Genomic DNA, 11,726 nt, shown 5'->3' with positions numbered 1-11,726 from the left:
GATGGAGCCTGTTGGGTCTCGGATGGGTTTGGGTTTGGGATGGAGCCTGTTGGGTCAGGATTGGTTTGGGATGGAGCCTGTTGGGTCAGGATAGGTCTGGGAGGATCCTGTTGGGTCAGGATGGGTTTGGGATGGAGCCTGTTGGGTCAGGATGGGTCTGGGAGGATCCTGTTGGGTCAGGATGGGTTTGGGATGGAGCCTGTTGGGTCAGGATGGGTCTGGGATGGAGCCTGTTGGGTTTGGGATGGGTCTGGGATGGAGCCTGTTGGGTCTGGGATGGAGCGTGTTGGGTCAGGATGGGTCTGGGATGGAGCCTGTTGGGTCAGGATGGGTTTGGGAGGATCCTGGAGCCCTGTGATTCCCTGATTCTGGGATTCCGTGGTTCCCTGGTTCAGTGATTTCTGTGATCCAGCGATTCCCTGATTTCAGTGATTCCGTGGTTCCTTGATTCAGTGATTTTGGCGATTCCCTGATTTCTCTCATTTCGTTATTCGTGATTCCCTGATTCCCCGATTGCCCAATTCTGTGATCCAGTGATTTCTGTGACTCCGATTCCCAGATTCAGTGATTTCTGTGACTCCCCGATTCCCTGGTTCCTGCGGGTCAGTGACCCGGTTCCCCACGCTCTAACCCCTCTCTCCCTCTCTCCAGCCGCGCGCCGTGCCGCAGCCATGCCCGGCCCGTCGGGCAGTGCCAGCCTGGCGCCCGAGGAGCGGGTGCGGCGGCTGGTGCGGGCGGGCAGCCTGGTGCAGGTGAGCCCCGACGTGCCCCCGCGCCGCTACTTCCGCTCGGGGGTGGAGATGCTGCGCATGGCCACGGTGTACTGCCAGGAGGGCAACCTGGAGCACGCCTTCATCCTCTACCACAAGTACATCACGTAAGGAACCCTGCCAGGGGGCATGGGGGGCATGGGGAATGGGGGGCACTGCCAGGAGGGCAACCTGGAGCACGCCTTCATCCTCTACCACAAGTACATCACGTAAGGAACCCTGCCAGGGGGCATGGGGGGCATGGGGAATGGGGGGCACTGCCAGGAGGGCAACCTGGAGCACGCCTTCATCCTCTACCACAAGTACATCACGTAAGGAACCGTGCCAGGGGGCATGGGGGGCACGGGGAATGGGGGGCACTGCCAGGAGGGCAACCTGGAGCACGCCTTCATCCTCTACCACAAGTACATCACGTAAGGAACCCTGCCAGGGGGCATGGGGGGCATGGGGAATGGGGACAGACCCATGGGTATGGGGGGCACTGCCAGGAGGGCAACCTGGAGCACGCCTTCATCCTCTACCACAAGTACATCACGTAAGGAACCCTGCCAGGGGGCATGGGGAATGGGGACAGACCCATGGGGAATGGGGGGCACTGCCAGGAGGGCAACCTGGAGCACGCCTTCATCCTCTACCACAAGTACATCACGTAAGGGACAGTGCCAGGGGGACTGAGCATGGCCAGGGGGGCACGGGGAATGGGGGGAAGACCATGGGTCTGGGGTCTGCTGCTCAGGGCTTTGAGGTGCCAAACTGGGGTGGGCTTTGGGGTGTTCTGCTCCTGAGGGGTTTGGGGTGGCTGTGAGGGCTCAGGGAGGTGGGGGAGCCCCATGAGTCTGGGGTCTGCCCCTCAGGGATCTGCTGCTCAGGGATCTGTTCCTCAGGGGTTTTGGGTACTCTGCTCCCTGAGGAGTGTGGGGTGTTTTGCTCCCTTAGGTGTAAAAATAAATAAAAGTAAAAGGTGTAAAAGAGATAAATCCTCAGATAGTCCCTGATCCCCAAGGAGGAACTCCCTGCCCCCTCAAGCGCAGCTGTGGGTGTTTAAAAGGATAAAATCTCTGATCCCAACGTGGCAGTGCCTGTTGCTGTAGGGTTTCCCCAAATCTGCCCCTCCTGCTGTGCCCTGCTGTGCTCTGTGCTGTGCCCCCTGTGCCCAGACAGCGTTGGCACCTCCGTGGGCACCTTCCCTGCCTGCCCCCTGTGCAGGGCTGCTGCCCCTCACACCCAGCACATTTTTCTGTGATTAGCTTTGCTCCCTGCCTCGCCCTTGCTGAGCTTTTATGGGCATGGTGGCGAGGCCAGGAGGCTGCTCAGGGAGCTGGGCAGTGTAAAACCTTTGGGAAAGGTTCCCAGCAGAGCCTTGGCAAGGGTTCCGGGCCCCTGAGACAGGAGGAGAAACGTTTTAACTAAACAAAGGAGCTGCAGGCTGGGTCACTGCAGCAGCCAGAGGGGCTGGCTTGTGTCCCCAGCTGCTTTCAGAGGATTCTGCTGGCATTTCCAGCCTGGCTGGAAACCTTTTCCACCAGGGAAAACCTTGTTTCTGAAATGCTGACCAATGCGAGTTCCTGCCCAGAGATAGGAGCTGAATGCCACTGTCATTCCTTCCAGCCGAAGCTCTGGGTTTGGTTTTTTCTACACTCTGATCATCAAACATTGTGATCAGAGAGCAGGAGGAAGCTGAAGCTGAAGCTCTGGGTTTGGTTTTTTCTACACTCTGATCATCAAACATTGTGATCAGAGAGCAGGAGGAGGCAGCAGGGCTGTCCATGGGAGCCAGGGGCTGTCCCAGCCCTTCCCCTGCCTGCCTGAGCCCTCCTCTCCTCCTCCTCCTCCTCCTCGTCCTGCCCACGTCTTTCCTCCTTCCTGGCTTGTGCAAACCCAGCTGGCTCTGCTGCTTTTCCCAGCCAGCATCTGCTCTTAATCCTGCCTAATTAATCCCTTTAATTAATCCCTTCCATTGGATCCCGGGCTGCCGGCGGGGCTCGGGGCGCTGCTGTGTGTCCCCAGCGCCGTGCCCTGCCTCACACCCAGCTGCCTTTGGGGTTCTGGGGGGCAGCCACGGCCTCTGCAGGGCTCCAGCTGTGCCCTGCTGGTGCTGCAGCCTCCCCAGGGGCATCCAGGGGGGCACAGAGTGCTGGGGGGCTTGGGGCAGCTGCCTTTGTTTGCTGCACACACACAGTGTTGGCAGGGTTTCTGTGCCTCCTGAGCGCTCCTGCTTGGCTCTGCTTGCTTTGTTCTGCTCTCTGTGGCACTATCTTTGCCCTTTTTCCCTTTTTCCCCTTTTTCCCTTTTTCCCCTTTTTGCTTTTCCCCTTTTTGCTTTTCCCCTTTTTGCTTTTCCCCTTTTTGCTTTTCCCCTTTTTGCTTTTCCCCTTTTTGCTTTTCCCCTTTTTGCTTTTCCCCTTTTTGCTTTTCCCCTTTTTGCTTTTCCCCTTTTTGCTTTTCCCCTTTTTGCTTTTCCCCTTTTTGCTTTTCCCCTTTTTGCTTTTCCTTTTTTCCCTTTTCCTCTTTTCCCCTCCCTTTTTCCCTCCTTCCTTTTTCCCTCCCTTTCCCCCCCCTTTTCCCCCCCTTTTCCCAGGGTAACACAGAGGAAGAGCAGAGCTTTAAATTGGATTTTAAAATTAAATTCTTTGCTGGGAGAAGAGCAGGGAGCCCCTGGATCCCCGGAGGTGTCCCTGGACAGGGCTGGGATCACCCTGGGACGGGAGAAGCTGAGTGTGGGAGGATGCTGAGCTCAGTTTTTGTTTCCCTCCCAGAGCCAGCCCAGCATTCTCCCTGGAATACCTGGGGAGCTCAGGCTCCAAAGGCTCCTGCAGCAGCAGCTGGGGCTGGTGGGGATTTGCTTTCTGCTCCCCTGAGGTTCTCCCTGCCCGGCTCTGAGCTGATTTCCCCTCCTTGCAGGAGGACAGAGAGCTCTGAGTCAGCCCAGGTGGGATCCAGGGACACTGCCAGGTGTGGGAGCTCCTCCCTGAGGCACCCTTGGTGCTCACAGCAGGTTATTGATGGTTCCCTTCAAAAAAAAAAAAATGTATTTATGGTTCCTTTCCAAGGAGATGTATTGATGGTTCCCTTCCCAACAGAAATGTGTTTATGGTTCCTTTCCAAGGAGATGCATTGGTGGTTCCCTTCCCAACAGAAATGTGTTTATGGTTCCTTTCCAAGGAGATGTATTGGTGGTTCCCTTCCCAACAGAAATGTATTTATGGTTCCTTTCCAAGGAGATGCATTGATGGTTCCCTTCCCCACAGAAATGTTCGTCCAGCTGCAGGGAGAACCTGTGTGGGGCTCTCCCTTGGGACTGAGTGAGCTCTGGGTGCCATGCAGGGCTCCAGGGGCTGCTGTGGGGTGGAGCCTTCCTGCAGGCAGCCCGAGGGAGCACAGGGGTGCCCCAGAGCCCCCCAGAGTGTCCTGACCTGTGGCTTCTGTCCCCTTTTCCAGGCTCTTCATCGAGAAGCTGCCGCAGCACCGCGATTACAAAACCGCCGTCATCCCTGAGAAGAGGGAGACGGTCAAAGTGAGTGGGGCCGTGGTCAGGGTCATCCCTGGGGCTTCCCTGCCCCTGGATCAGTGATCCACACAAATGGAGGAGCCTTGGCGTGGCCGGGCAGTGCTGAGCCCTCAGGAGTTCAGTTCTGGGCCCCTCACTCCGTGGGATCCATTGTGGGGCTGGAGCGTGCCCAGAGATGGGCAAGGGGCTGGAGCCCAGGGGGAGCTGAGGGGGCTGGGAAGGGGTTTAGAGGGGGAAAAGGGGGATCTGGGGGGACCTTCTGGCTCTGCACAGCTCCTGGTCAGGCTCTGCTCCCAGGGAACAGGGACAGGATGAGGGGAAACAGCCTCATGTTGCACCAGGAGAGGTTTAAGTTGGATACTGGGAGAATTTCCTCCCCAAAAGCAGTGTCCAGTCCTGGCAGTGGCTTCCACCATCCCTGGAAGTGTTCCAAGACACCTGGGGACATGGATTAGTGGTGGACAGCTGGGGGAATGGTTGGACTCAATGATCTCGGAGGTGTTTCCAACCTGAACAACTCCAGAGTTACACTTTGGGGGTTCTCACCCCGTTACACTTGCAGTGTGGTGTGCAGCTGGGGTGTCCTTCCTTCCCTGTTCAACTCCCCGCTTCTCAAAGACCAGCAGTGGTGGCTGGTGGCTTTCTTTGCTCCAAGGGAATCCTTGGGGGTTCCTCCCAGCCTGCAGAGGCTGCAGCTGCTCTGCTCAGCGCTGACAGGAGAGGAAAGGACAGCACTCAGCACTGCCCCAGTGATCTTGGTGCTGCTTTTTGGGCTCCCCAGCTGCTCAGGGTTTGTTTCCCCTTGCCTTGGGGCTGCCCCAGGCTGATGCTGAGTTTCCTCCCCCAGCAACTGAAGGAAGTGGCCTTTCCCAAGGCCGAAGAGCTGAAGGAGGAGCTGCTAAAGAGGTACGCCCAGGACTATGCTAAGTACAAGGAGCAGGAGGTGAGTGACAGCACAGGCTGCAGGCTCTGCTCCCCTGCAGCCCCTCAGCCTTGCAGGGCTCCCTGGGGGCTGGGCAGTGTCCAGGCTGGGTGGCCCCAATGTCACTGCAGGTGGCTCTGTCACAGGTGGTGGCCCTGGCCGTGCTCCCTGTGCACCCCCAGCCAGCCTGGGCTGTGGGCTTGGTGTGTTCTCTCTGCCCCACAAAAGGAAAACACCACATGATGAAAAAATAGAAGCAAAAATTCAATTTTAAAATGGGAAAGGTGTAGGGGTTGTAATTCCACCACAACCCCAGGATCTGTGCCCTGGCTGTGCTCCCCGTGCACCCCCAGCCAGCCTGGGCTGTGTGCTTGGTGTGTTCTCTCTGCCCCACTGAAGGAAAGCACCACGGGATGAAAAATTAGAGGCAAAAATTCAATTTAAAAAGGGGAAAGGTGTAGGGGTTGTAAAATTCCATCACAACCCCAGGATCTGTGTGGGCAAAGCAGTCAGTCACCTCTGCAGTCAGTTTGGCTCTGGACTCTGGAGCATGGAGGGAAATCAGCCTGGGACTGTAATTCCCTGGAAAAGGGAGGGTAAGGCTGTGGTTTTTCCTGCCCTTGGTGCAGCTGGCTCTGGATCTGTGCCCTGCAAGCTGAGATCTCCTTGCACAGAATTCCACAAGGAAATTTTCTGGTTTGCTGGCGTCCTTTAGGAATACCCTGGGAATGGCTGGGGGTCTGCCCTGGGCTGGTGTCCCCCTCCCTGGGCTTGTTCCTCGTGCAGCAGGAGGAGTAATTTGCACCCGCTGTGGCCTCGCAGCAGCAGCTGGAGGAGGAGAGGACTCGTGTGGCCCTGATGAAGCAGCAGCAGGCGGAGCAGGAGCAGTTCCACGCCTTCGAGGAGATGATCCGGCAGCAGGAGCTGGAGAAGGAGCGCCTGAGGATCGTGCAGGAGTTTGGGAAGCCAGAGCCACAGGCTGTGGATGGACCCCTCATCCCTGGCGTGGAGAAACCCCCAACAGATGTAACCCCAAAGGTTCCAGCCTCTCCAGTTCACCCAGCGAGCCCGTCAGCGGGGACTGTGCCCTGCAAACCTCCTGTTGTGGACAGATCTCTGAAGCCCAGTGCTTTGGGGAGCACAGAGAACAGTTAGTACCTCCTGGAGCAGCCCTTCTCCCTGCTGGGCTGGGGCACACACGGCCAGCTTCTCTGGAGAGCCTCTGGGGGCTCTTCCAGCTTCTCTGGGGAACCTCTGTGGGTTCCTCTCAGTTTCTCTGGGAAGCTCTTGGAATCTCCTGATCCTGGGGCTCTGCTCTCCTGGGTCACTGGGTGTTGTCCTCCCTGCTCCTCCAGCCTGTCTGCCTTTCCTTGATCCCAAAACCTGCTGGGGATTGGGGTTCAGCTCCTGCCTGAGTCCTCCTCCTGACCAAACCCTGCTAAATGTGCTTCCAAAACCCTGATTCTGACACATCCGCTGATCCTGGCACATCCTGCTTTAAACAACACCCCCTGAGGGTGTGTGCTTTCATTTCCAGTAACCAAACTCTCCTTCTGACCCCCTGCCAGAGGACCCTTCCCCTCTCCGTGTCCCTTTCCCCGCTCTGGGTGAGGTGTGGGTGTCGCAGTGACACGATTCCCTGAGGAGTTTCCACAATTCACCTTCCCGGGTGGATTTTCCCGGTGTCACCCCCTCAGACCCTGCCCCCAGGGCCCCCCCTGCCCGTGCTCACTGTGCTCCTGCCCTCCCCAGGTGCAGGAGTGGACGTGCTCCGCCAGGTCATTGTCCCCAGGGAGCTGTGCCACAAGTTCCTGCAGCTGGCTGATGCCAACACGGTGCGGGGCGTGGAGACCTGTGGGATCCTCTGTGGGAAGCTGGTAAGGACACAGCCCCCCAAAGCAGCCCCACGGGCACCCCAAAAGTGCCACAGGGGCTGTTTGTCACGGTGCCACAGCTCAAGGAGCCTCATTTTTGGTTTTGGATTCTTGAGTGGGGTGTCAGGCTTCAAAGTGAGTGTTTGGGGTGATGTGCCTCTCCCTTTCCTCATTTTTGGGTTAGGTTTCCCCACCCTGAGCCCCCATTCAGCTCCTCTGTCCCACTGGTGACATTCCTGGTGGCATTCCTTGTCCTTTGGGTGTCCCAGCTGCTGGCCCTCAGGCTTTGTTCTCCCCCAGCCTTTGCGTGCCCAGCTTTTGGCAGCTCTGCCCTGAGCCGCTCCCAGAAGTTTGCTTTGAAATGAAATTGTTTTGATGGAGCAACTTCCTGCAGCCCAGCTGCTTCCAGACCCTGGGGATGCTTCGGGGATGAGGCGTTGTCCCCTTGGGAGTGCAGAGCTGGGTCTGGGGGTGTCCAGGGCTTCTCTGAGCTCCTGGGGCTGCTCTGCTGCACAGCAGGGAGAATGAAACAGGGAAAAAATCCTGGAACTCCTTTGGAAAAAATCCTGGAACTCCTTTGGAAAAATCCTGGAATTCCTTGGGAAAAAATCCTGGAACTCCTTTGGAAAAAATCCTGGAATTCCTTGGGAAAAAATCCTGGAACTCCTTTGAAAAAATTCTAGAACTCCTTTGTAAAAATCCTGGAACTCCTTTGGAAAAATCCTGCAACTCCTCTGAGCTGCACCTGCAGATGGGTGCTGGATGCATCCATGTGTAGGACTTTGCCTTCTGTTGATGGAGTAACCAAATTACTCTTTGTCTCCTTAAACTTCTGGGTTTTTTTGCCTTTTTTTCTCCTCAATTTGGTAAAAAAGACACCTCCTAAGACCTTTGAGACTTCACTTTAAACTTGGGGCTGCCCAGCTGGGCAGAGGCCAAGAGGTCTGGCCTGGGTAATTCACTAGAAAAAGAAGAGAACAAAGAAAATAATCCCTTTTGTGAGGTGTTTTAGCAGGAGCAAAAACCTCTTACCCTTAGCTCCGTTTTTCTCTGTAAGAACTTTGTTATTTTGCCTTTTATTAGAACTTTTTCTGTTTCCAACACTACCTCAGGAGCCACCCTGCCAACCTGATGGCGTTCAGAGTAGCTGAGCTATCTCGGGTGGAATGAGTTCCCTAAAAGCTCATAACACCTAACTCAAAGAGAAAGCCACCATCCCTGGGCTCGTCCCAGGGCTCGGGAGGGCCCTGGGCTGTCACCTGGGTGTCACAGTGCCCGTGGTGGCCCTGCCTTGCAGATGAGGAACGAGTTCACCGTCACGCACGTCATCGTGCCCAAGCAGCTGGGCGGCCCCGACTCGTGCACCACGCAGAGCGAGGAGGAGCTCTTTGTCATCCAGGACCAGCATGGCCTCGTCACCCTGGGCTGGATCCACGTGAGTCTGCTGGCCCTGGCCCTCCCTGCACCCAGGGCAAGGGCTGCTGGGCCACGAGGGGATGGCAGGGAGTGGGCAGCAGCCTCTGCTTCCGTCTGCTGCAGCCTCCTTCACTGCTCTGCTGGGGAAATCCAGGCTGGGTGAGGCTTGGGTGCCTTCCTAAAGCATCAAACCCTGTGGAAGGGAAGGAGGAAAGGTTTAGATGAGATAATGAGAAGAAACTCATCCCTGTGAGGAGGGAGGAAAGGTTTAGATGAGATATTTGGGAGCAAACTCTTGAGGAAGGAGGAAAGGTTTAGGTGAGATATTTGGGAAGAAACTCTTGAGGAAGGAGGAAAGGTTTAGATGAGATATTTGGGAGGAAACTCTTCCATGTGTGGAAGGAGGAAATATTTAGATGACGTGTTGGGGAAAAACTCTTCTTTGAGGAAGGAGAAAAGGTTTAGATGAGATACTGGAAAGAAACTTCTGTGAGGGTGGGGAGCCCTGGCAGAGGTGCCCACAGCAGCCCTGGCAGTGCCCAAGACCAGCCTGTGGAGCCCCCTGGGACAGTGCCAGGTGTCCCCACGTGTCAGGGTGGCCCTGGGTGGGCTTTGAGCTCCCTCCAGCCCAGCCCACTCTGGGAGTCTCTGGAAGTGCCGTCTCAGACACAAAGCTGACGTTTCCTCCAGCTGAAGCCAGCCCTGGCGGCTGTGTGGGGACAGCCCAGCTGCTCTGCTGGAGGGACAGACAGACACACTGCCAGCCCTGAGAGCTGTGCCAGCTGCAGGCTCCTCCCTGGCTGTGCCCACTGGGATCCCTGCCAGGCCAGGCTGGGCAATCTGGAGAGCAGCAGCTGCTCAGGGCAGGGCAGTGCTGCTGCCCAGGGCTGTGCCAGCCTCTGAGGGCTGTGCCAGCCTCTGAGGGCTGTGCCCTGTGCCCTGCAGACCCACCCCACGCAGACAGCCTTCCTGTCCAGCGTGGACCTGCACACACACTGCTCCTACCAGATGATGCTGCCCGAGTCCATCGCCATCGTGTGCTCCCCCAAGTACCAGGAGTGAGTCTGGGCTGCCAGGGGTGGGTGTGGGCTGGGATCCATGGGCTGGGATCCATGGGATGGGATCCGTGGGATGGGATCCATGGGATGGGATCCGTGGGATGGGATCCATGGGATGGGGTGGGATGGGATCCATGGGCTGGGATCCATGGGATGGGATGGGATCCATGAAAAGGGATGGGATCCGTGGGCTGGGATCCATGGGATGGGATCCATGGGATGGAAAGGGATGGGATCCATGGGCTGGGATCCATGGGATGGGATGGGATCCATGGGCTGGGATCCATGAAAAGGGATGGGAAGGGATGGGATCCATGAAAAGGGATGGGAGCCATGGGATGGGATCCATGGGATGGGATCAAAGGGATAGGATGGGATCCATGAAAAGGGATGGGATGAGATGGGATGGGATCCATGGGATGGGATCCATGAAAAGGGATAGGATGGGATCCATGGGATGGGAACCATGGGATGGGATCAATGGGATAGGACGGAAAGAGATGGAATGGGATCCATGGGATGGGATGCATGAAAAGGGATGGGATGCATGGGATGGGATGCATGGGATGGGATGCATGGGATGGGATGCATGGGATGGAAAGGAGTGGGCATGCAGGGGCTGCAGTTGCAGAGCTGCTGTTCCTGCTGCAGGACAGGGTTCTTCAGGCTGACGGAGCACGGCCTGGAGGAGATCTCATCCTGCAGGCAGCAGGGCTTCCACCCACACCCCAAAGACCCCCCTCTGTTCACAGTGAGTGCCTGGGGGCTCTGGGGAGGGCCGGCTGTGCTGGGGGTACACCAGAGCTGCTGGGAGGCTCAGCCTGGCAGCAGGGGCTGCTCTGCAGTGCCCAGAGAGGAGCTGCAGGAGGTGCTGGAAGTGCTGCAGGGCTGCAGGAGCAGGGCCAGGGCTCTTTGGGGTGGGGGATTTGTGTCTGGGGCCTGCCAGGATCCCTGGGTGCCTCCAGGCAGGGCCAGCAGGTGGGGTGGTGCAAGAACTGGATCCAAGGGCTGTTGTGGGTCAGCACAGGCTGTGTCAGGAGATGGGAACACCTCAGTAACCCCTGTCCCCTCTTGTCCCCTCTTGTCCCAGGGGCTGTTCTGGAGTTGGGAACGCCTCAGTGACCCCTGTCCCCCCCTGTCCTCTCTTGCAGACGTGCAGCCACGTGTCAGTGGTGGAGAGGGACGTGGTGCTGCTGGATCTCCGGTGACCCTCCTGCCTTGTGCCCTCTCAGGAGCCACCCCCTCCCCTCAGGCCCTGCCAGGGACTCTTCCTCTCCTGTAGCAGATGATTCCTCCCCACCGTGCTGTGATCCCTCCCTGCCTCCCCTGGAGGCCCTGCACCCTCAGTGCCTGCTCCAGGCGTGGGCAGAGGCCAGCTGGGAGCCCAGAGACAGAAGCCAACACTAAAGCAGTTGTTTAACTCTACCCCACGGCCTCCTGGGGAGGTTCTTTGGGACCTGCTGCAGCCCTGAGGTGTGGAAACCTCTCCAAGTGCTTTTGGGACTTGCCCACTTTAACCCTGCCCTGTTCTGTCCCCATTCTGGGCTGCTGGAGCAGATAAACCTTTCCCGTGGTTCAAACCCAAACCTTGCTGACCCTTCTGAGCCCCTCACCAGCTCAGGGCTGCTGTGGGTACCTGTGTGTCTGTCTGGGGAGGGGAGAGGGCCCGGGGGGTCCTTTGGGATCCCTCTGGCAGCATCTCAGGGCTGGAAATCCCTGGATTTCCCCTGCTTTGCACCCCAGCAGTGTTTGGGGGTGTCTGGGCACTCATCCCTTTTCCTGGCCTGGTGTTACCGTGGAGGAGCTCGGTCTGGCTGCCACCACCACCCCAGATGGTTGGGATTCCAGCAGCTTTTACTGCTCCCATCCCACTCTAGGATGGGATTCCAGCAGCTTTTACTGCTCCCATCCCACTCCAGGATGGGATTCCAGCAGCTTTTACTGCTCCCATCCCACTCCAGGATGGGATTCCAGCAGCTTTGGCCACTTCCCTGCTCCCAGGGGGAAGGGAATCATTCCAAGGTGGCAGAGAGGGAGGGAAGCAGCAGAAATCCAGGATAGCAGAGAGGGAGGAGGGAATCATTCCAAGGTGGCAGGCAGGCTGTTGTCCCCAGCGGGATGGGATGGGATGGGATAATGGGATGGGATAATGGGATGGGATGGGATAATGGGATCCGTG

General features: G+C 57.6%; 1 protein-coding gene across 1 annotated transcript; it reads left to right on the top strand.

The window, feature by feature from the left end:
* The first annotated feature begins 656 nt into the window (after positions 1 to 656).
* STAMBP (STAM binding protein) lies at positions 657 to 11,133 on the top strand. The gene is made up of 9 exons (XM_063175299.1): positions 657 to 877; positions 4,208 to 4,283; positions 5,125 to 5,220; positions 6,025 to 6,349; positions 6,952 to 7,076; positions 8,371 to 8,508; positions 9,435 to 9,547; positions 10,199 to 10,298; positions 10,699 to 11,133. The coding sequence occupies exons 1-9, from the start codon at positions 672 to 674 to the stop codon at positions 10,753 to 10,755; spliced, it is 1,236 nt and encodes a 411-aa protein (XP_063031369.1). The 5' UTR covers positions 657 to 671; the 3' UTR covers positions 10,756 to 11,133.
* The last annotated feature ends 593 nt before the right edge of the window (positions 11,134 to 11,726 follow it).

This window comes from Melospiza melodia, chromosome 23, assembly GCF_035770615.1.
Source record: "Melospiza melodia melodia isolate bMelMel2 chromosome 23, bMelMel2.pri, whole genome shotgun sequence".
In the NCBI taxonomy this organism is placed as follows: Eukaryota; Metazoa; Chordata; class Aves; order Passeriformes; family Passerellidae; genus Melospiza; species Melospiza melodia.
This window is presented reverse-complemented; position numbering and strand designations above follow the sequence as displayed.

Coding starts and splice junctions, on each gene's coding strand:
- STAMBP (XM_063175299.1), top strand. CDS start 672: ATGCCCGGCCCGTCGGGCAGTGCCAGCCTGGCGCCCGAGGAGCGGGTG. Junction 4,284..5,124: donor AGAAGAGGGAGACGGTCAAA/GTGAGTGGGGCC, acceptor TTCCTCCCCCAG/CAACTGAAGGAAGTGGCCTT. Junction 7,077..8,370: donor GGATCCTCTGTGGGAAGCTG/GTAAGGACACAG, acceptor CCTGCCTTGCAG/ATGAGGAACGAGTTCACCGT.